Genomic DNA, 23,518 nt, shown 5'->3' with positions numbered 1-23,518 from the left:
TAAAATTCTTAAAGGTGTATTTGTTTCAAATTGTCGAAGTAAAAACAGTTTTTTGGGCCTTTATTTGTGTTGCCAAAAAAAGGAAAATATTGTGATGAGATGGAGGCTTAACACGAAAATTTCCCTTGGTAGACATGATTAATTATTCATTTGAAAATTTCCTCTTTAAACAGATAAAGCTTTCTCAATCTCGTTTTAGTTCGTCATGCAAACTAGGAAATTCGGCCCAGTTTTCAATAAAGACACCTATTGAGTTGAACACTCTTTGTTTTGTTTTAATGATCATTCATTGCACATCTCGCAGTTGCCATATCATTTACACAAATACGTCAGTGTGTGCCCAACGTATGGGTGAATTAGAATTTAAAAAAATACCGCGAAAAAGCAGTACTGCGATTCATTGTCTTGTCATCTGCTATTTCAAAGCAAGTTTGAAAACTATTTTGTTGGTGTTAGGGGGGAAGTAAAGTGTAAAAAATTAATTAGGATGAGGAAAATTTCGGTTCCTCTATAACGAACACAATAATAATAATAAAAAAAAATTAAAAATTAAAAAAAAACGTCCGCTTTGAGAAGTTTTTAATTCACAGCCACCTGCCACTTCCTAGCGATTTCCGTGACACTTCGTATCTGAGATATAATTCTAGTCATGTCTTAGTATTAATATTGTCTGAATTTATAAAGAAAATAAGGACCCAGCTGGTCAATTTATTGCCACCAAACTCAAGGAATAATGAGTTTAGAAACTCACCCCTAGTTTGGTCTATGCTTATTTCCTTGATCGCTCAAGATCTAACGTATCTATGTGTCTAACGTCTGCCCAACGTCACTGAACACACACCAATACCTTCGTCATTGTTTCACGAGACGGTGATCCTAAAAATGCCGAATTCATATCTAAAAGTTCCAAAGAAAACTCTAGCTAAATTGGTCTGGAGAATGGTTTTTCTTGCACTAGTGGTTGGTGAGTATTAAAAAGTAGTATGGTGACCTTTAAATATGTAAGCTATTAAAAAACTCGATGTGTTAAGGAGGCTTTTGGCTGCATGTGGTACTTTCAATTTCGCTTTTTGTCTTTTGACGGAGCTCTTTAAAGCTCTCTTAAGAGCTCTTTAAAGGGAAAATATGGTCTTGAAAATTTTATTTCTGTTGAAAGAATTTTTCGACAGGAATTCGAAAATAATTGTCGTTTTGTTCGATTCGGAACGGAACCCAGAGAAATGCAGTTAAAACAAACAAATTCTTCTTCGCCAAGCGCTGAGGCGCTATTTTTAATAAGATCGATATCATAAGCTAACATTGTTCGACAACGGGAGACTTCCTAACGCTCTTCATGTAACACGAGGCGTTGTTTATATATATATATATATATAACCTACGGTTAAACAATCACAGAAACCATATTAAAAAGGGAGTGAGTAGCTGCGAACTCACGGAACACTTTTTACATAACAAACGAACTCACGACTTCAACAATAATGTTACCATAACCATTATAGAGCAAATCCGAAAAGATCATTTAGAGACTGACAAAAAGAAAGAAGTCCTTAGAGAAAGAGAGATTTTTTGGCAAAGAACATTAAACTCCTTTCAGCCATATGGACTAAACAAAAGAACTGGATAAAGCTTTTACGCGAAAACCTTTATAAAGTTTTAGGTACATAAATTGTTTATAACATACGTTAAAAAGGTTTTAAAACTGTTAACCAATTAGAAACACTAATTGTTTACGAGAGATTTGACTCAGCATTTAATTAAGCAACATGCACTGTACTACGTCACACAATTAACCAATTACGACTCTGTAACAATTGCATGTTAAGGCCCCTGAGGAAGGCAAATGCCGAAACGCGTCGGGTCTTGAATAAAGCGTTGAAAACGGAAGCACATTCTCGATAGTGCAAATTATATATATATATATATATATATATATATATATATATATATATATATATTCTTATATTTATTTTTTCTTATATTTTATATTCTTATATTTATTTTTTCTTATATATATTTATATATTCTTATATTTATTTTCCCAAAGTAGATTGTGTGGTAATTCTTTTGAGTGCTCGTACATTCAATTTTGCCTTGTTCACTTCCATATTTACTCATAATTTACAAAAGTAAAAGAGTGAATTTTCTTGGTCTAGTGACCTCCATTAGAAAAACAAAGCATACAAACTATACAGGTCTATTTACTACTGTGAAGTTGACCCTTAGTTGACTTTGAGTTTTGATTTTTATTCTGTCGTTGCCCACTCATTTGAAGGATAATCTTCAAGTCTCTCATTTCTCTCTTGGTGCATGCTAACAAGGGCTGTTTTGAAAGCATTGGCTGGTAAACACACGGGTCCAAATGATCTGTGCTCAGTAATACGCCGAAGCCTGGTCCCTACAGTTTCAATGATAATTTACATCACTCAATTAGCAATGTGAAATAAATCCGTCGCGGGCTCTGCGCGGGTTTTTAGTAAAAACTAAAATATTGTCACTTTAGAAACAAAGATTTTATTTGAGAAGAATCATTTATCCTCGATTCCAGATCGAGTCGATCACCAATTAAATTCATTTCTTGACAGCATATACTCTTGTCTTCTGATAATGAAGTTCTTGAGGCCAGGAAATCGCTTTGAAACACGGAATTACATGTATTAGAGGAAAATTGAAAAATTACTCGATGAAAATTTCAGAGGCGGTCGATCTAAGTTCATTCGCTTTATTTTTAGAATGCTAATACAATGTAAGACAGCTCCTTGAACTGCACCAACCAGATGTTTGGAATAAATACACGAGTTGCGCCTGGTAAGAAAATCGAGGTAAAAAAGTAAATAGATAAATAAAATAAAATAAATAAAAAAAGAACTGGCGAAAGATATTAGAATGGCGAGAAACTGCAATTGTAATTTAACTTGCGATTTAAATATGCGAGACTAGGCAATTTATGATTCCATTCGAGCCAAGATGGCGAGCATATCAAATGCAAATTGATAACTGTAATTTGCAGAAACTTTAAGATTAGCGCATCATGCGATCAGCTATTTGCAACACCTTATCAGTCAAAAGAAGTCAGGAATACTGCAACCTATCTTATGGAAGGCGCTAAGTTTTGCTTCCGCCCAGTTTCTATAAGCTGCTCAAAATTCTACAACAAAAGAATGTAATTTGCAATTGAGTAGAAGTGGTCAACCCCTATTAAAAATTCCTAATAAAAATACAAGTATCACCTTCCGTTAGTCCTTTCGTATGATACAATTTTGATTTGCAGCTTTTTATCCCCTTGACTTTTTCATAAGCAACTGGAGCAACACTCCCTACAACTCATCCAACCCATAATACTAAGGTAAGCTGTTGGATCGATTGTTTTCTATAAGATTCTGGGTTTCAATTAAGTTTTACAAGGTTGTGGTGGCATAGAAAGTTAATTAAGGGCTTCACAACACGTAACCACTCCAGTTCAAATCATTATGTTTTCGCTAAAGGACTTACAGGTAGATGATGGTGTAGCAGCAGTTCCAATGTTTATCTCACCTTACATTCTGTTTATCTATTTGTATTTTAATTTAGTTTACTTGTGACTGATTGGTTAGTGATAAGTTAATTAATTAATTGCTGTAATGTTTAAAAGTTTACAATGTGTATCTCAACTCATGTTCTGTTTATTTAGCTTTTATTTTAGTTTACTCTTGATTGATCAGCTAGTGATAAGTTAATTATTAGTTGATTGTTGTTGTTGTTGTTGTTTATTTGCTTTTTTGCTAAAGGGTGGAAACAATAACAGTGATGTCACTCATCCCGAAAACACCGAAGACTCACAGGTAGATGGTGGTGTAGCATTGTTTATCTCATGTTTATCTCAATGTTTATCTCACCTTACATTCTGTTTCTTAGCTTGTATTTTAGTTTAGTTTACTTTTCATTGATCGGTTAGTGATGAGTTAATTAGTTCATTGTTACAATGTTCACAACGTATATCTCACCTTACGTTATGTTTACCTAGCATTTATTTTAGTTTTCTTTTTATTGATCGGTTAGTGATAAGTTAATTGGTTGATTGGTTTTTTTCCTTGTTTTGTTTTGTTTTGTTTTGCTACAGAATAGAGGCATTAACAGTGATGTCATTGGTCCCGAAAACACCGAAGACTCACAGGTAGATGATGGTATAGCAGCAGTTTCAATGTTTATCTCACCTTGCATTCTGTTTGTTAGCTTGTATTTTAGTTTAGTTTACTTTTCATTGATCGGTTAGTGATGAGTTAATAAGTTCCTTGTTGCAATGTTTAAAATGTTCACAATGTGTATCTCACCTTACGTTATGTTTACCTAGCATGTATTTTAGTTTACTTTTTATTGATCGGTTAGTGATAAGTTAATTGATTGATTGGTTTTTTGTTGTTGTTGTTGTTGTTTTGTTTTACTACAGAATGGAGGCTCTAAAAACACCGAAAACACCTTCGACGCACAGGAGATGATGGTGTAGCAGCAGTTTCAATGTTCATCTCACCTAACATTATTTTTTTTAGCTTATGTTTCAGTTTACTTTTTATTGATCGCTTAGTGATCAGTTAATGAGTTGATTGGCTTTTTTTTGTTGTTGTTGTTGTTTTGTTTTGTGTTTTTGTTTTTGCGGCTTGATTGGCTGGTTTCAAACTTACTTAGTTTTGTTCCTCATGGTAGGCTTGCAACTTGCAAGTTCGCTGTATTTAGTGTTTGACTGTTTGAATGCTTGCTCACCAGCCGTTTCTCTCATACTTTGTTTGTGTTAAGTGCGACGAGAGCTAAAGGCCACGATGTATACTCAAGTTAACCTGAAATATCGTTTAGCAAAAGAATAGCCTAGTTACTTGTTAAAACTCCTGAAATCTGCTAACTGTATCTCTTTACATGAAGATTGCAAAACAGCAGTTCAGAACTTCAATCCAAAGTATATGGTCCGAGTATTCACTACAGAGAGACAAGTCATCAGAGGATAAAAAAGTGGAGGATACTGTTTTTGCTTCGTTCCGTTTTGAAAGCTTTATAGTAAGCTTTGCCAGAAAGCGGCTGGGCGTTACAAGTCCCGAACTTATTGATGTCGATAAAGATCTGAGTAAGTGCAAAATAGTCTTTCCTCTCTTTTCTTTTTGGAGAAGAAATTTTTCATTTGTGAGTTCGGGAAAGCATTACGTGTACATTAAGAGCCAGTACCACTATCGTTTACATTAGCTAAAACTGAAGAAAAAATTATTTTTCCCTGTGCTGGATCAGAAGCATTAACTGTGGCTTTCAATTCTCAAGAGAAATAATTGCATGCGAAATCATTGGTTGGAGGTTATGCAACTGAACACACTCTAGTCATGTGGGTCATTGCCTAATTATGCTCATCACCTCTATGCAGTCGTACTTTGTAGACAAGTGAAAATATACGTCGAAGCTGTACCATTTTTTTTTTTTTTTTTGTTGTTTTTTTTTTTATCAATATAGACTTTCGAGTTAGACGCAATGTCCTACAGAGAGGGGATGACTTTCTGTTCCATGGAAGTAATCGCGGGAACTTTATTAAGGTTCCGTCAGCTAATCTGGATCGAAGTAAAAAGCCTTCTTTGTTTTGAGTCAGTTTCTTACCAGACGATTGCCCATAACTTTTTGGCCAACTCTTCTGTGGAAATGATTTCATTCCGACGTGCATTACCAAATATGTAATACACATGCAGTGTGCATTTACTGCAGTGAGCTTTTCCCTTCATCTTGGACCAAATCGGTTTCTGTTTTAAAATTTCACAAGTCTCTTTCTTTTTCTTTTTCTTTTTGTTGTTTTTGCTTCTCTTTTTTAGGCTTCATTACGAAGAAACTTTATGCTTTAAAAAAAAAAAATGCATATTGCCCTTTTTCATGATTTAGCTGTCTGTAATGACATTAGTGCCCAGAGCATTTAAAGACCATCGTCATTTTTCAAAAAAATTACATCTCTGGAGGCCGAAATCAATGCAGTTCTCATTTACCTTTTTAACAGACTCCACAGTACTTGGGATCGAATACAGCAACCTTGCTAAGCTTTTTTCAAACTATTCAGCTGACACTGAGGGAGATAACAAAACAAAGTATGTATAATTTATTTGACAACTGAAGAACAATAGAAAGAAATTAATTTACTGTTTTGTGATCATTCAATTTGCTTTATTTCAGGATACTAGACAGTGTAGTTATGTCCGCTGTAATAGACTCTCCGCTCAACGTTCTAGCAGAAAACATCACATTGGTTTTTAAGAACGCGCAGGTATATACGCTACTCTTTCGTTATCTGTTATTATTTTTTAAAATTTAATTTAATTGGCGTTGCTTCTTGGGGAATACCAACAGTTCATGCATCCCACATATAGGTGATAATGTTGTCATTTTTTGCCTCAATTCAAACTGGGATTTAATGACTGGCTAACGATTTGAAGACTGCCCGATACTTGATTAGTAAATTAGCATTACACCCCATTAGGCTCCCCACCAATTTTCAAATTTCGTCACCTTGAAGTCACTACAAAATGGATGTTAGATTTCATTAATGGGTGGTCCCAGGGACTATCATATTAAGAGTTACTATTTTACTTGAGTGTTACGTTAACATTCTATAGCTATGACGCCTTACGAGTCAATTACTAGTAATGCATCGCCGAGCCTCGCTATATTACTCCTTGAATTACATCACTCGATTTTTTTTCCTTTAGGTGAATCGTAAAAAAAGAACATGTGTATTCTAGAGCTTCTCTGAAGAAAACTAAGCACCACTGTGGCGTGAATTCTTCCAGTTTTTCATCCGGGCTAAAACTATCTGAGTGGAATATAAAAGTAACTGAAATATTTCTTAACATTTAGTGGAGTGAATTGAAGTCTACTCAGGTGGAGGGAGGAAGGCGTTTCCAATCCAATTAGCTACTTTGACTCCTTTCTCCTTATTACACTCTTTTTTAAAGCTTTGGGTGTTGGTCAAGTAAAGGATGTCAAACAAAGATGATATCCGATCACCATACGGAATGCGTTTGCAATCATCTCACTCACTTCGCTGTACTCATGGATTTCATCGACGATGCTGATGACAGGAAGGTGGATATTATTTTTTACTACAAAATAATGTCATATAGATCTGAAAAGGTACAGAGAGGCATGAAAAGTATCGCATTCATTTATGTTCATTAAAATGTACATTTCCTTTAATACAAATAAAATAATTATGACGTTTACAGTTTTTCAATCAGGATAAAACTCGTTCGTCAGATGAGCATGACAAAATTCTGACACTCCTCACTCGAGTAGGGATGGCCTTATCTCTCACTGGAGTTATACTCACGGTTATCAGCTATCTTCAGCTTACGTTAGTACATTTGACTAACACTGCTATATTACTGAATTGTAGGAGATTAACTATATTTAGAAGAATGGAATTAGATCAGTTCTACATCGATGTCAAAACGGACTGCTCATACCTGGAAAAGAAATCAAACGTTCTGAGATGATCTTTCTTTAAAAATGATATTTCGCCAAGGAGTGGAAATTGCTTCAAATGAACGTGACCGTAAAATGGAAACTTTTAAGTCACTATTCTTTTATCCATTCGTTATTCACTAATCAATTAATGTAAACATGTATTATGTCAGCGTATTTATTCCTCCATTTGGTGGATGATTTACAATTATCTTTTAGATGGTTTCCTTTGCCATTCATTGACCTTAGCTTTGTTTTTTTTTTCTGACTGCTAAATGAATTTCATTTCGTTACTATTTATTGGCTTGTTTGCAGAGACAGAAATTCAGCTTTGTGTCACATACGGGTTAGTCTGACTTACTGCATTGGAGCAGGACATATAATCTTTTTCGCTGGAATTGACTCCACGGGAAACCATGTGACTCTTTGAACTCCTATTTTCGTGTTGCTTAGTTGATGCTGCTGTTCTTCTGATTTGTTAGTTTATTTGTTTGTTTGCTTGTTTTTTTAATAGATCTAGCTTCTTATTGATTTAAATACTGACTGATCCATAGAATGATTCTTTTTGCTTGGATATTTTTGCTCTTTTTTTTGTTGGCATATTCTCTTTATATGTTGCAATTTTTGTCTGTTTTCTTACAATTTTCGTTCTGTTTTGTTTGGTTTTGTTTCTTTCTGTTTTTTGGATTACTGTTTTGACAAATACTATTTGACAGGCGAATTATTACATTTTTACGGATAACCTTTTCCTTGCAGGCTGCCTGTGTAGCTGTGGCAGCTCTTATGCAGTATTTCCTGATGGCCGGTTTTTGCTGGATGCTTGTCGAGGGGATTTATATCTATTTATTTGTTGTAAAGGTTTACAACATTACCGACAAAATGTATCGCTATCATGGCTTTTGTTGGGGTGAGGAATATGTTAAAAAACGGGATAGGTCTTAAAAAATGTACTCGACAAAATATCTTGATTGTGATTGGCTTAAACCGATACGAATAAACTTTCTTAAAATGGCTTCATTTTTTAATTCGTCAAATGAACATGCGCAGTTTTTGAAAACCGTTGGATCGTCTTGAGGTGTACCTTAGTCAATCTTAAAATATTTCTGGTGCTCACTAGACCTAAACATGCTTGCAGATGTAGTTGACTGAAATCACTCAGCTTTTGTAATTCACGGTTTATTAGTAATTTCATATTCACAATCAAAAGGTTTCATGACTAACAACATAAAATACAGATTGGAAATTTACATAATCGCGTTATAACCTATTTTCGTTATTACTTTCTTTAGGACTGCCTGCAATCATAGTTGTTGTATGTCTGGGTATCGCTACAGGAAATGATGGAATCGAAACTTTTGTTAATGATGAAAGGTAAGTTTGAAAGTTTGTTTATTTTATAGACTGTATACAAAATGGTGGAAGCCTGAAAGCATGAACCTGGACAGAAAAAAGAAAAAAAAAAAAAAAAAAAACGGCGGACGGGGGAAGGACTTTGGTGCCCTCGTGTCACCTTCCCCTTTCCCTGACTCCTAAATTTTTTAAACCAGGACTCCAGGGAGTGCAAGGACTTGTTACCCACAAGGCACCCCCTTCTTTCAGACTGGGGATTTCTCTATGTATTATTATAGGAGAGTAAGAATTTATAAGCTACTTTACAACATGACGTCTCTTCGTAATTTTGAAAAGTAATAAAAAGGCAACATACTGCATTAAGAATGGGTTTTGATTTGACCTTCTGCCACGAAACCCACTTAAATGCTGCTCTTAAAGTCTAAAAATTAAAAGTTTGTTCCCCTGTGCCTTTTATTTTTCTAAGCTGCTGGATGTCTTCCTCTAACAATATCATTTGGATATTTGTTTCCTTTGTTGGATTGATCGCAATTGTAAGTGGCAACATATTGAAGTTTTACAGATAGGAGTTTAGTCATCTAAACATATTTATTTCAACGTTGATTAGAAAACGTTTTTTCAATCGTTTCTATTCTCGTGATGAGCCTTTGAAAGTCATCTAGAAAAACTTTCAACAGAAGCTTGTGTTATATTTCATTTTTGTCTTTTCATGTTCTCTCTCTTCTTTTGTTTTCCTTTTTAATACCTGAAGATTAACGTGATGATCCTCGTGCGAGTTATCAAGGAAGTGACAACAATCCAACAGGTGAAAGATAGCCAGACTGAGCAGATCAGGTGGGATGATAAGAATTGCTTCTCCCCTAAATGGGGTACATAATGTCAATATTTTTGTTTGTTTCTTTGTTTTTGGTGGAAAGCTTAGACTTCAAAAGGACGTGCTTTAAAAGACGCCCTGGCACATAAAGGATAGTTTGTTTTCGATGAAGGACCTTCCAACTTGTTGGTATGTCACTCCAAACGTTATATCTTGGCTATTCATTGCGTTTAATTTAAGCCAAGAGTTTTCAATCTTTCTTTACTTCTACTGGAGGGGAAAAAGATCCAGAATTCAGATAAAAAGCTCGTGTTTTCATGGCGAATATTCATCTTCCAGGCTTGGTATCCGTGCATGCGTGGTGTTAGCTCCATTGTTGGGTGTTACGTGGCTGATTGGCTTCCTTGCGCCGTTACACATCGCCTTCTCCTACATTTTTGTAATCCTTAATTCCACTCAGGTAAAGTCATCAACAACCGTTTGCTCATGGGTAGAAATAAGGGCGTACTTACGGCGTGATGCGTGTCAGAAATACTGAAAAGCGTCTCCATATCGAAAGATAATTCAGATTTTCTTTTAGACGCCAGACCCGTGACTCTCCGAATAAAAGCCGACTCAAGACCATTTAAACCTTCCTTTTGAAATTGCATTTTTATCTCCAAAGCTCTGCCTAAGTCACCATGAATCGATTACTTCTGACGGATAGAGTTGTTTTCGGAAAAATAAGCCTCAAATAAGTAATCGATCATAGATGATAAGGAAAGGAGATCTCCAGCGGAGTTGTTCTAGAAAACACAGCCCTACATTCACGACAGAAAAAAAAAACAAAGCAGACAAAAAGGGTAAAGCTACTTGTTTTCTGCATATATTTGCCTATTTGTTTATTTATCAACCAATAAAGTCATATTTTATTTCTTTAAAGGGATTATTCATTTTCTTCTTTCACTGCTTGGGAAATAGTGAGGTAAATATAAATTTTGAGTCTCTGTAATTCATATCAAGAAAACTGGTTACAAATAATAAGTGCCCCTAATTTGACCTTATTCGTATCTAGATAAGGGGGCGTTTCAAAAGAAGAGTCCAAAAACTCCTTCCAGATGCATTTAATCAAAGGCCAGGTGACAGTAGAGGAAACTCTCAAGCCCGTCAAAGTCACAATGATACTAGGATTCCTGCGCAGGATCGAGAGTAATCAGTGGACCTTGAACTTTTCTCTTGCCTATAAAATGGGAAAATACTATATGAATTTGTAAACAGCTTCACTTATGTTGCTTAGACTGTAGCTGATTCAAATTAATTCAATTTGTATTTATGCTTTTTTCTTCGTCCAGCTGTTAAGTAATTTTCTAAATCACAGACTTAGCTTGATTAATGATATTTAACGAAACATTTCTGGCATCATTGTTATTCTATGGAAAAATTATTTGTCTTAGAATCAAGTTGCCCGAGAACACGAGTATATGATATACTGATTGATCATTTAACCGGTAATCAGGCCTGAACCGTATAAATCAATTTTGGTGCAACTAATATTTATTAGGTACACAAATAAATTTGGCGGTATATAACGATTAACTATTTAGTGAAAACTTTACTAATGAAAGGAACATAAAGACAAACATACAAGAACCAGGAACCGATCATCGTTTCTCGTCAGGGTAAGGAGGTGATGGATGGGTGTGTAGGATGTTGGTTTCTTTGTGCCACTATAAGATTTGGGTGAGCCCACAATATGAAAATACAACGCTGAAACACCAGAGGATCCGTTACACATTTTTAAGGCCTTGCCGACAGACTTAAGGGCGAGAAGTTCAAAGGGAAATAAATCAAACCATATCTAAATATTTGCAGGAAACATCACGACAAGCGGTAATAATAATCATAATTACGATAAAAATAATGATATTAAAGATAAGAAATTGTAAATTGAGTTAATATATTTAATAACATTGCATACTGCGAGTTTAATGGAAGGTCAAGTGCCTTTGTTTTCGAAAGCACGCTTGTTTAATCAATCGTTGATTAACACAACTCTACCTGTTGGAAATCCATCCTCTCACACTCCGTCCCAGTTGTCCAAGAGCTCAGCAATTTGGTGCTTATTTGCGATCCCGACGGTGCGGTCCGAACAGCAATCCAGTTCACTTCCTTAGTACCGTTCGAGCTGTCTTCAACGCATGCTGTGAATCCACTTTCAATGACATCGTCAACCCAGATCGCGCCACCATTACGAGGACATGGCTCTTCTTTGTATGGCCAACGGAGGCAAAGACTTTTACTTGCTTTCCGCCATAGAAATGATACTGAAAGGAGATCTTCTTGCATGCGAACAGACCTGGTGTGGTAGTAGTAATGTTTTCCTTTTCGGCCTTGAGACCAAGAGCTCTTAAGAAATAAATAAAGACGCATTGAAATACTAGTTATTCTTGTTTGCAGTTGTCCAGAACTTATGATGCACACTCTATTTTGCGATCCGGTAAATTGTTCTATTGCATCTAAGTACCCCCCCCCCGTTTCTATCTTTATTTATTTTCTTTCTAGTCCACGTTGTTATCAGTATAAAATAGATGTTTCACGTCAATAATCCCTTTCAGCCATTTTATGACCATATAAAGGAAACCCGTATCGACATACCTCCTCTTGCTGGAGAAACGAAGATGACAACAAAAAAAGCATAAAGCAAACCGACTGAGTGTTGGCACTTGCGCGACATCTTGCTCAAAATGAGCAGTGCATTTGCCTGCTGCAAATTAAAACCTCCCAGGAGGATCAATTTCAAACATCTTCACCCGCAGAGATCTGTACATCGCGTGAGGGCAAGTCGAGTTACGAAATACTTAAAAAAAAGTGATAACCAGCACGGTTTTAGCAACTTGGGAGAGGGGGAGGGGGGGGGGGAAGCAATAAAGACTTAAAAGCCTTACCCATTTAATTTTGATCAATTGGCGGGATTCATGGTACTTTCACTTATATTTGTCAGTCCTTTCTCTTAACCTAATATTGATAAAGTTTGCGTGACATATGGACATAAACAGATCATCCCCCTCCTCCTGCTTTACTGCCCCACCTGTGAAGAGTAAGGGGCACCCTTGATATTCTTTACCAAAAGATTTACGGTAACTGATCACTCTTTAGAAATGGGACGAAATGATTCGCAATGTTTTCATAAAGGTAGATTCTCTTAAAGAGCAAGGGACAAGCTCGTGCGAATTGGAAGTGTTCTTATACAGATCTTTCGGGATTTGAATATGTCTAAAATAGAAAAAAAGAAATTTAGGATTAATATTGTACGTGGTATAGCTTGAATTTTTGGTCTTCACGGCTGATTAGACCTTAAGACTATTAAATCCTTTACAATTTTCGATTCATTGCAATCACGATGTGCTAACTTCCGTTCTTTTCTTATTTCAGTACATGGAATAGTTCCCACAAATTTTTTGGCCAGTTTTGAAAGATTCCATTTCTCGCTATTTTTTTAGGGGCCTCGGTTATTTTCTGTAGTGTATGGTGAATATAAAGGATTGTTTGTGTGTTGCGTGTTTCTAAATCCGTCTTGATCCAGAATTCATTCGCCTTTCAGTATTTTAAGCTTTGCCCAAAGAAAAAGTGAGGTCATGGTATTATTGCGTACTAGACATTTAAATTTTTTTTTCTAAATTGTTTAATTACGTAATAGTGAAGTAGTATTCGCCTATCAATTTTAATAGATTCAATTTCTCCGCAAATTTGCCTTTGATTGTAATTCTAATGTGAAAGCTTATTAACAAAGTGCTTTAAGTAGTGTTTGTGAGTTTCGTGCAATAAAGTTGTGTTTGTTATTAAGGCCTGTTTGCTTCCGTAAAATCATCTTAGCTGTTAAGCATATTTTCGCACAGTGTAAGTCCAAATTTTTGCTGTGGCAAAAGAAAGTAGAGAAAAGAAATAAAAACAAATAATAATTACACAGAGGGAGGTAAACTAAACCCCTACTTAGAAAGAGGTATGATAACGATTTTTTTCGTCTGTGGAACAGAACCAAAAACAAAGTGGTAAAATTTTTAATGCGAATAAACAGCTACATTCTGTACATTGTACCACGATACGAAAATTATCCACGCTTGAAATATCAGAATCAGAATTTATATTCTTGGACGCAAAAGTGCACGGAAACAGGATGTTTATCAGGGAATCGACAGTTGACTTCTAACGCATCACAGAGAGACGAAGATCTTTCAATACTTAAATGTTTATTCGTATCATACCTCAGGTGCAAAGAAAGGATTCGTTGAAAGAGAAGTGTGACGTCTCTCTATAATTAAATTCGTCACGCTTCAAATTTAATCAAAGCATAAAGTGGTTCAAAATACGCTTAAAGATTATAGGATACCAAGATGGAATTTTACATAAATGTATTGCTAAATTTGATCTCACTGGGAGAGAAATGTCACTCAAAAACTTACATGGTATTAGGCTTGCAATCGATTGTTTACGTTTCTCCGTCTGTTGGTCTCCCAAGTGCTCAAGTGCTGTTTGACTTGTCTCCAAAATTCCTTATTTTCGTAGCAAATAGATAATAGACAATTAAAGACACTTTTTGAGGTTTAAAAGAGCCGGTTCTTGATCACGAATGCAAAGGCTCAGGCGAATAATACAGAAAATACTGAAGATGGCCACAACCCCTGCAATGCATCCTGGTTGAGCTTGGCCCTTTAACATTGCTCATTTCATCATCTGTTCTCTTAATTTCGGATCCTCGCCATCTGGATTGATTTACTCTACAAGGGAATAGAAACGGAAGTTTAGCATTTTATGTGCTTGGTGGGTTACCCCATTTGCTTTAAAATATGTATTCTTAAACGCTCTTTTCGCACTTGACTTCTAGAAACCCTTGAGCCACAAAACATATTAGGAAATCATATTAAAATGGATCCTAGAATGGGCACGTAAAATAATGCTGTATTACAAATCCGATAGGTAAAATTTTGGATATTGATATAAGTACAGGAATTGTAACTTTGATCTGGAGTGAGGCCAATAAAAGCGAAAATCGGTCTGATAAACTATTGCACTAATAGCGGGACTCGTTGTTTGACCGTCTCGTGCGCGTCTTACGTATCTCATCTTTACTTTTATCAGTTGATTGCCGCAAAAGTTGATAGACAATAATATGATATGAATATGAAAGCGATCCTCGCAGTAATATTACCAAAACTACCGAGAGCCAGTAAAGAATGTTCAACTAACCTGCAAGCTGCAAGTACCCGAAGAAAATACTTATTTTTGGTACCGAGGGATTCCAAATAAATAATCAGCAAGTCTAATATTAGATCAAAATACGTTGGAAACGATTTTTTAATCAGTTTTTATCTGTTAACTTTATCTCACTTCTTTATTGCAGTAATTGTCATAAGAGCTACGAATGTAAAAAGCATGACATGTGACTACGAAGAAAAAAACAGATGCAACCAGAATTGTGTTCAAAAAGACAAAGGCACCTGCTTCCAGAGCTGCCAAGTTTTGCAATTTGACATGCAGTGGACAGACATGTCAACAGAATTGCAATTCAGGCGCTTGTAATCTAATTTGCAGTGGGCGAAGTTGTACACAGTTTTGCAATGCTCAGAGTTCATGCCGTCTTACGTGCATTGGAACAAGCTGCAGGCAAATATGCAACGCAAAAGAGTGCCAAATTAAATGTTTGTATCCTATATCAGCCTACTACACAGGCGGCGAAAACCGAGGCCTCTTCAACTGATGGATCTACCAAATAAGCTGTAGCAACTGATGTCACTACTCCTCAAGGAGAATTTATCCAAGGTTCTACAACTTCTCATATTCTAGTTAAGACCACAGAGAGTAAGTAACGTAGCTCACCTATTTCTGCATGCCTATTGATATTCTATGGCTGCTGTCTAAGGGTAGCCTCTAAATGAATTCAAACTATTTGCTTCTGCTGGCATTTTATAAACAGGTTTTGATAAGTCATCAGATTCATCCACGGCAGTTACACCAGAGGCACCAAAGATCAGCTCTAAGACAGAAAAATTGGTACACACTTCATTATTAAATTATTTATTAATTGTTTATGTCTTTTAATTTTTTTCCTTTTTTATGCCTTTTTTAATTTCATTTTTGTCGTTTTTGATATTTTTGGTTTAAACCTATACATAAATCTTATTTGAAAGCTGAAGGATTAAAAATGTTTCATCTGTATAAAACTCTATTTTCCCTTTGGGTCTAAAAGACTTAGCCCTGTAGATAAATATCTAAATTCGACGGCGCGTTTAATAAATAAACTAATAGTAATATGAATTAACCTTTTACGAGCTGTATCAAGAGAGCATTTCCACAAAAGGAAACAAACTGTTATTAAATTAAGATCATGGGCTTAACTTCAGTATGTATTGCGAGAGTATAATTTCAGTTATTTCTGCAAAAGGAAACAAAGGTGTTATTAGATTAAGATCACGTGCTTAACATCAGTTTTCTTGATGGTAGGCTAAGGATTTTGTTTCTACCTTAAACAAAGTAGATGTCCAGCAAAATAGCAGCTTGAAGGTTAGTTGAACATTCTTTACTGACTCTCTCAGTAGTTTTGGAAGACAAATAAAAATAAAAGAGTGACCGTTTCAACACCTACTCATCTATCTGTGAATCCGCCACTGATACTTTCCTTAATTTATTCATTCCCTTGCTTCCATTCTCACTGTTAGGAGGCAGTCAATTTGTTCCAAGACACTATCGAAGAGTATAGGAGAATTCACAACCTTGAAACGCAAGTGAATTAAAAAAAAAGGGAGGAGCGTGTGAAATCGATATCTGAAACTGCAAAGGCTTTTGAGGATTTTGTTCTCAAGTATGTGCAACATCATCTCAGTAAATCAATGGCACAAATCTACAGGGTTTACGAAACACTAGCTATGTTAACCTTAGATGTATCTTTGTTTGTCTAATCTAGGTAACATTTCATGAACACAATCTAATTTTTTTTATTATTTTGTGAATAGTTCTGCTTCTCCAGAGAGCTTCACACGGAAATAATCAAGATTTCTACCTCGTGGAACCACAAAAAGTCGAAATTTTGTTTCACTGGAATTAGTAAGTTTAAAAAATTAAAGATAAATACTGAACCGAGTTTTTCCTTTTTCTTCTAACTAAGGTTCATTGCTGGTGGGTATCATATACACAGATCTACATGCGCTCTTCAAACCAACTCGAATCGACAACAATACAAGGTACGATAATTGAACCATTTGATGCAAATATGAACTCCAAACGAGTCATTTCAAAGTAAATTTACCCTCACAATTACTTCGCACTTAGGAGCCTTAACTCAAAACTAATAGCAACGATGATGGATCCAATGCCGAAACAATTGGAATAGAATGTCATCATGAGATTCAGAAATATCAAGTTTTTTTTTTAACTGTATTTTATTGTTATTTTTCAATCAATAATGGTTTTGTATACGCATATAAAACATTCTCTTTTCACTTCCATATGCTATCTTTTTCAGGCTACTGATACTAAAAGGCAGTGTGTGTTTTGGAATGAATTTAATGAAGAGAGGTAACAGTCCAAATGAAGTTTTAACTCTTTCCTTTATAAACTTAAAATTTATCAAACCTGCTGAAAGTAAATTTTTAACCCTAACTCTCATTGGCTGACCATCCTAGAGCGGAACAGAACAGGTTTGTTCTATCGAATATTTAGCTCTTCTTTTGTTAATCAGCATTGATCATTCACCATACCTTTTTCAGTCCAGACGGCTGGTCTGGGGAGGGCTGCCATGTGGTAACGTTAGAGAGCAATTCAGAAGAAACAGAGTGTAGTTGTAATCATTTGACTCACTTCGCGGTTTTATTCGAGTACGATGGTACTCAAACGGTAATGATAATGTGAAAACATATTAACTTGTTTTTTGTTTGTTTGTTTGTTTGTTTGTTGCTATGTTTTCGATCTCATAATTTCATAATCTAATTAACGAAACACTCGGCTGTATCTGTAACAAAGGCAAAGAACACCAGTAATGACGCATACTTTCAAAATGTTTGGACATCTTTTCAAGTCATAACACTAAGAGAATGATGTTTATCTGATAACTACTTTGAAACAAGCTCTGCTTTGCAAAATTAAGAACTAAACGAACTTAATCTTTCAGTGATCGAGTTCAAAGAGAGAGCGTCTCTCGTGTCTACTACGTTCATGCAACTTTTAAATAGTACTTTTTTATTTTCTTTCATTATAACTTTTTTATTTGTTATTGCTGTTTTTTGGTTTGTTTTTTCGTATTCTATTCACATGCAAAGCAGATAACAGGAACACATAAAAAAACATTGAACAATCTTACGTACGTGGGCTTAGCTCTCTCCCTCATTGGAATAACAATTACTGTGTTCTCCTACATTATCCTGAGGTAAGTCAAAATACAGACAAGTGTAACACCACTTAAATTAGGGGCTGTTTTTCAATGTTTCCTAATAATTATTTAAGTGATAACTTATTCCGTCGTTGAGCGCTTTTTCTTGTTACAGTGATATGCACCAACCTCTCTCTCAAATAAGACTGAGTCTGACTGGATCTCTTGGAGCTGGGCAAGTCATTTTTCTTGCTGGAATTAACAAATCAACAATCACGGTTTGTGCTCTTTTATACTTAACTAACCAAGCATTTACTTACCCATTATAATTTTTTGGCAAAAAAAAAATGATCTTTTGTTTTACGATGCTAAATATGAGAACATTGATGAAAAGAATTCGTAAGATCTGTTTGCTAAAGACGACAATGCGCTATTTATGCGGTGCAAGACTTTTTTTTTAGAAATAATATGGCTGATGGACTCATGTCTCATCTCCTCTTTCGTTCACTTCTTTACATTCTATCATTGTTTTCATCATGATCATCATCCAGTTGTTGTTTGGCCACAATTCTAGATATTCTGCTACTTATACAATGGACGGCCTTGTCAAATTTAGCGGGCTGAAACCACGAATGCTTCAAAATCGGCACAACTGTGTAACCACGCAGCAATTTCATAATGCAACCATTTTCATATTTGCTAGTCCTGATGTCATCTATTACATGAGATCAAGAAATTACTCATCATGGTTCCCTGACCTGCAGTTCTATAACAAAATATAGCGAAGCACTTTCACGACTCTCCTAACGGGTGGCAAGCATTCGGCGGGCACTCACTTTCAATCATGATTTTCTCATAATCTGGACTTCCTGAATTACTCGATATAGTGACAAACACGGATGTTTATTGCCATTGCAGCACAAAGCTCTTAACTGCGTTTTTGTATCGGCAATTCTTTAGTCTACCTGTGTCGCTATGGCGGCTCTGATGCAATACTTTTTTACGGCCGCTTTTTGTTGGATGATGGTGGAGGGAATTTACCTTTACTTGTTTATTGTGAAAGTTTACAACATTAAAAACCGGATGGCTATCTATCATGCTTTTTCATGGGGTAAGTTTCAGTAGCAATACTCACATCTCTGTGTTCAGTGTCTGCAGTTGTATCTTGTCACAACTCCGAGTTACTTATTGTTTTTCTCTTGCAGTTTTTCCTGCAGTAATGGTCATTATTTCTTTGAGTATCGCTGCAGGAAAAGACGGAATCAAGAGCTTTGTCGACGATGAACAGTTAATGAGAAATCTTTAGAGATATAAAAAAACCCTGAAATTCCTTTGCCATTTTCTCTCCAATTGTGGTTTTTTATAAGACATTTTCATTTTTTTGAATAGCTGCTGGATGTCTTCTGCAAACAATCTTATTTGGATTTTTATTGCGTTTGTGATAATAGTTGAAGTGGTAAGTAAAACCATACTTGATAAGGAGTGTTCTCTACTACAATCAATGGACTACAATTTATCATCGTTGTTTTTCTACTGAGCACTATTTACTATGGGCTGTCATTCTGCATGTTTGTGTCCTAGTGTTTGCTTGTGTTCCTCTTTCTACCTATCTGTATCCCACCAATTCGTTCGTTGTCAGTCATTGAGATGTTTTCATTTTAAGCTGAACATACTGATTCTTGTGCGAGTCATCAGAGAAATGACCAAAATGCAGCAAAAAAGGGGAACTATTCAACACGTACGGTGAGCAACGTTGTTAACCAAGAATAATGTATGTAGATAGGAATTAGAGAGATGGTAAGTTTTGAGCTCGGTAAAGAAATAAAGAAAGATGTTTTTCGTTCTGTCACTCCACGGTAAGCGAGGTCTATCAAAATCAAATTTCTATTAAAACATCTTTCTTTAGGAATAATGTAGCATGCGATTTTGAATTCACTTATTAAACCAGGTAATGTCTACTCTCGAGCATAGTGGCTCACACGGCCGAGATTTTAAAGGGATTTTGTAGTATTAAGTAAATTGCAACTTTCCTTGAGTCAACTTTCCATCTCAAGTAAGCTCTTAGCGTTTTCTCAGTTTTCTCTGACAGTTTGTCAATACCCAGTTATGCTCTTGGTTGGAGACAGCCACTTTGGAAGTTAACAAAACAAATCACACAGCTAAGGCTTAATGTGAAGAAACTACGTATCTAGCTAAACACAGCGACCGGTTAATAAAATTGATCTAGTTAAACAAGCTTTCTTATAGGCTCATTTCATATTTCCTTCCTACTTTCAGACTTGGTATAAGGACATGTGTTATTTTGCTTCCTCTTCTGGGATTCACTTGGTTGTTTGGCCTTTTGTCACCAGTGCCTAGAGCATTCACCTACATTTTTATCATCCTTAACTCTACTCAGGTTTGAAACCATTGTGTAGCTATGTTTGTTTATGTTACATTTTTAAATTTTTGCAATTCATGTTTTCTTGAAGCTTGTAAAGTTGGCACAATTCAGACCAAGAAGATCTTGTGTATTGCTCATACTTGTTTCTCTGACATGATTAACGAATATCGTTATGTGCATTAAACGCTCATATGGTAGAGACAATCATCCATTTGTTATTTTTTTGTTTGTTTGTTTTTTTCTGTTTTGTTATGTTTTGTTGTTGTTGTTATTTTTTTTATTGTTTGTTTTTTTCCTAATGTCTCCGTGGCATTTAGCCATCACCCATCCCTGGCAAGAGAGAGAAAGTGTTAGGGACAACGGCTAAGGTTGGGCTTGAGCAAAACTTTCGCTATTTACTGAAAATTGTGCTTGTTAGTTTCCCAACCTTTTGATTCCTTGCGGGTAATAATAAATGTTTTTTAAGTATATCCCGAAGAGCACGATCACATAAAAAATTTCAGCTTTTGATCGGTGCGTTATATTCCCAAATGACGACGTATAATTTAAGGTTCGTTCTTCTTTATTAGGGTTTCTTGATTTTTCTTCTTCATTGCGTTAGGAACAGTCAGCTGAGATTTTCCAAGAAATGATGCAATATTTCTCTATAAATGAATCCACGTCATTAAGATAATTATCTAAACAAGGTAGTCTTAGTGTATAATGTATAAAGGTCGTGTATTTGACCGAAAAAAACTAAGGTAGCAAAAAAAATGTATCTGCACTGCGTTGGGAACATTCAAGTGAGATTTTCCAAGAAATGATGCAATATTTCCCTATACATGAATCCATGAAATGAAAAACTAAGCTACCAAAAAAAATATCTCTTATTGTAGCTGAGTAAGTATATTACTACTGCCTTCTGTATACGAGTGTCCATATCCCGCTTCGCGTTCGTCCGGATCCGATTTTGTTGATAACTCGTATGATTACAGACCGAATTTAACTGCTCTTGGTTTTGTTATCATCATTAATCTATCAACTTAATTATCATTATGAATAAAGGGATAAGTTTCTAAAGAAACTGTGGTGCTGCGTCGGTGGGAGAGTGTAGCAAACTCGAAACGTCAGCTTTTTTACCATTTACGGTGGCTAATTTGCGTTTTCAACTCAGTTTTTAAGACTAAATTACCTGCTAATTATCATTATGATGCGATGTATTAATGGTACCTCTCGTAAACTTCATTCTTGAACACTACATGCATGAACAGGGTTATCTGCCAAGGGAATTTATTATAATCAATTATTTGCTTGATTTTTCTATTTTTCTTCACCTGCAGATTCGAGATCGACTGCAACAAAGAATTGGCATGATTTACCCTGCCACGGAAGAGAGAAACCAGCCAAAAGTGATGCCGATGGAGTAAAACAAAAAAGAAACAAAAATTCAAATGCAGCCAACTAGTTTATTCCAGATTCAAAATCAACAAGCGCCAAGCCATAGAGCCTAATGGAATGGCAGAGTCTAAGAGATAGAGTTTACAAGTTTGTTAGTCAGCTCGTCGCGGAAATAGTAATTATCTATTATGATTCTTCACGTAAAACAAGAAACACTAAAAAACGTGCGTCATGCGTCATGCGTGCTGAGTCTATCGTGAGGTGTGTGGCGTATCATATGCGTAAAACGTGAGTCTCGAGCCGTGTGTTTCGCTCTCTGAATAAAGGATTATCACATTGCGTAGATTGTTAGAATAAATGCACCTCACTTCTTGATGCAATCTATTTTCACTTCCTAAGTGAAAAAAGGCAAAAAAAAAAAACCAGTAATAATAAACAAAGACCTGGCCTGAGAGCTAAAGGCAAGAAACAGAATGAATATCCTGCTTATTTGGGTGTTTGTTTTTCTTTTCTTTTTTCACTTTCTCGAGAGTATGGCATCACTCTCTACTTTACATACCTGAAGTGTACTTCCTTTTTATTTGATCATAATTAGATTAATACAAAACATTATGGGTTAACGGGGCTCGGTCCAATGGCTTATGAGCGAGAATAATTTTAGCACGGCTGATATGCATCAGGCACTTGTTGTGCGAAGGTCGGATAACACTATCCGCTAAATAAATCTCTTTCCGGTGGATAATGCCATAAGTTTTGCGATCACTTATCCGCTTGATAGCGATTAATCCTTTGGATAGTGTTATCCAACCTTTATACAACCGGGCCCAGGATGATAACAATGCTATCGGGCGAGGGGCAATCGCCCAATGGAGTCTCCATTGGGGTGGCTGATAACACTTAAGTAAGAAATTTGAATAAGCCATGCACTTATGATTTGACAGTGTAAAAAAACTTCTTTAATCCAAAATAATTATCATTTGATTTTGCTCTAATTTTTGTGGTAGATTTAAAATTGTGTACAAGGTCAGAAGTAGTTCAAAAGAGCTAAATTCCATTCATCTAAATATTAACAAAAAACTTTAATTCAACTGATAAGGTTTTCTTTGATCTCACTAAATTATTTACAGACTTCTGAAGCTGTAGTTATTGATTTTGCTTATGGATTCTGTTGACGTCTCGAAGCACTTAAATCAACTCCTGTAAATATTACCGCATCTTTATGAATTGCCTTTATTAATTTTTCTCTTCTTATTTAACAACTGATGAGCGAAACCTTCGTCTGCTTCTAGGAGCACCATAAATAGATACTGAGTGGCTGATTTTTAAACTCGTGTATAAAAGTTAAGAATAATAAAAAAAAAAAAAAGAAAAAAATTCTCTCACCAGACTAAATATAAAACTACGTTGTAATTTGAACCAAATTTCCACCGCTCTAAGATTTTTCTCCGTAGGGTGAAAACTTCAATAAAAATCAACCGATCAAAAGCTACGTGATCCAAGAGTCGCTGCTTTCATACCAAATGAAAGCCAATTTAGATGTAAACATAATACTGCAGATTTACCTCCGGATAAAACCGCATAAATGCAATTAATCTGGAAAATGTGATGAGCATTTAGCATTTATTTATCAGCATTGTGGAAACAAAAAGTAAATAACCGGCTAATTGTGAATAATTGCTGGCTGAATATGTCGAGTTTCCAAGGACGAATACACGGAATCAATACAACAATACAGTCGCGTAATGATTGAGTGAAAACAAATGAAAATCAGCCGCCATAAGGTATTCATCCAACCCGGTAACGA

The 23,518-nt window shown here is 35.6% G+C and overlaps 3 protein-coding genes, 1 long non-coding RNA gene and 1 pseudogene across 6 annotated transcripts in view; 4 read left to right on the top strand and 1 right to left on the bottom strand.

Annotated features, from left to right (window-relative positions):
- The window catches only part of LOC149051612 (uncharacterized), a 418,635-nt pseudogene that overhangs the window by 261,882 nt on the left and 133,235 nt on the right, over positions 1-23,518 (bottom strand). The gene's annotated exons all lie outside the window — the stretch shown is intronic.
- On the top strand, positions 3,177-6,750 carry LOC149051631 (uncharacterized). Its single transcript, XM_089185597.1, has 7 exons — positions 3,177-3,343; positions 3,765-3,818; positions 4,097-5,089; positions 5,464-5,568; positions 5,993-6,080; positions 6,166-6,256; positions 6,699-6,750. Exons 3-7 carry the CDS (start codon positions 4,885-4,887, stop codon positions 6,729-6,731), a joined length of 522 nt encoding a protein of 173 aa, XP_089041723.1. The 5' UTR covers positions 3,177-3,343; positions 3,765-3,818; positions 4,097-4,884; the 3' UTR covers positions 6,732-6,750.
- LOC149051630 (adhesion G protein-coupled receptor D1-like) lies at positions 6,794-11,698 on the top strand. 2 transcript variants are annotated; one of them, XM_089185865.1, is made up of 6 exons: positions 6,794-7,342; positions 7,768-9,335; positions 9,554-9,636; positions 9,956-10,076; positions 10,539-10,580; positions 10,671-11,698. In XM_089185865.1, exons 2-6 carry the CDS (start codon positions 9,276-9,278, stop codon positions 10,806-10,808), a joined length of 444 nt encoding a protein of 147 aa, XP_089041991.1. In that variant the 5' UTR covers positions 6,794-7,342; positions 7,768-9,275; the 3' UTR covers positions 10,809-11,698. The 2 variants fall into 2 exon arrangements, with proteins under 2 accessions (XP_089041991.1, XP_089042000.1); XM_089185874.1 differs by having other exon boundaries at positions 6,794-9,335.
- On the top strand, positions 15,300-16,475 carry LOC149051629 (uncharacterized). Its single transcript, XR_016180998.1, has 4 exons — positions 15,300-15,451; positions 15,567-15,643; positions 16,094-16,153; positions 16,309-16,475. It is a non-coding gene; the product is annotated as an uncharacterized LOC149051629 (long non-coding RNA).
- Positions 18,134-20,969, top strand: LOC149051628 (adhesion G protein-coupled receptor D1-like). Its single transcript, XM_089199914.1, has 7 exons — positions 18,134-18,232; positions 18,915-19,065; positions 19,160-19,241; positions 19,344-19,410; positions 19,618-19,697; positions 20,232-20,352; positions 20,907-20,969. The coding sequence occupies exons 1-7, from the start codon at positions 18,134-18,136 to the stop codon at positions 20,967-20,969; spliced, it is 663 nt and encodes a 220-aa protein (XP_089056040.1).

This window comes from Pocillopora damicornis, chromosome 1 (assembly GCF_964200805.1).
Source record: "Pocillopora damicornis chromosome 1, jaPocDami1.2, whole genome shotgun sequence".
Taxonomy (NCBI): Eukaryota; Metazoa; Cnidaria; class Anthozoa; order Scleractinia; family Pocilloporidae; genus Pocillopora; species Pocillopora damicornis.
This window is presented reverse-complemented; position numbering and strand designations above follow the sequence as displayed.

What these genes read in the sequence shown, in the direction of transcription:
- LOC149051628 (XM_089199914.1), top strand. Translation starts at nt 18,134, where the DNA reads ATGCACCAACCTCTCTCTCAAATAAGACTGAGTCTGACTGGATCTCTT. An exon ending in TTAACAAATCAACAATCACG is followed by an intron (nt 18,233 to 18,914) that starts GTTTGTGCTCTT and finishes GCAATTCTTTAG; the next exon opens with TCTACCTGTGTCGCTATGGC. An exon ending in TTGTGATAATAGTTGAAGTG is followed by an intron (nt 19,411 to 19,617) that starts GTAAGTAAAACC and finishes TTTCATTTTAAG; the next exon opens with CTGAACATACTGATTCTTGT.
- LOC149051630 (XM_089185865.1), top strand. Translation starts at nt 9,276, where the DNA reads ATGTCTTCCTCTAACAATATCATTTGGATATTTGTTTCCTTTGTTGGA. An exon ending in TTGTTGGATTGATCGCAATT is followed by an intron (nt 9,336 to 9,553) that starts GTAAGTGGCAAC and finishes TAATACCTGAAG; the next exon opens with ATTAACGTGATGATCCTCGT. An exon ending in AGCCAGACTGAGCAGATCAG is followed by an intron (nt 9,637 to 9,955) that starts GTGGGATGATAA and finishes TTCATCTTCCAG; the next exon opens with GCTTGGTATCCGTGCATGCG.
- LOC149051631 (XM_089185597.1), top strand. Translation starts at nt 4,885, where the DNA reads ATGAAGATTGCAAAACAGCAGTTCAGAACTTCAATCCAAAGTATATGG. An exon ending in TGATGTCGATAAAGATCTGA is followed by an intron (nt 5,090 to 5,463) that starts GTAAGTGCAAAA and finishes TTATCAATATAG; the next exon opens with ACTTTCGAGTTAGACGCAAT. An exon ending in GTCAGCTAATCTGGATCGAA is followed by an intron (nt 5,569 to 5,992) that starts GTAAAAAGCCTT and finishes CCTTTTTAACAG; the next exon opens with ACTCCACAGTACTTGGGATC.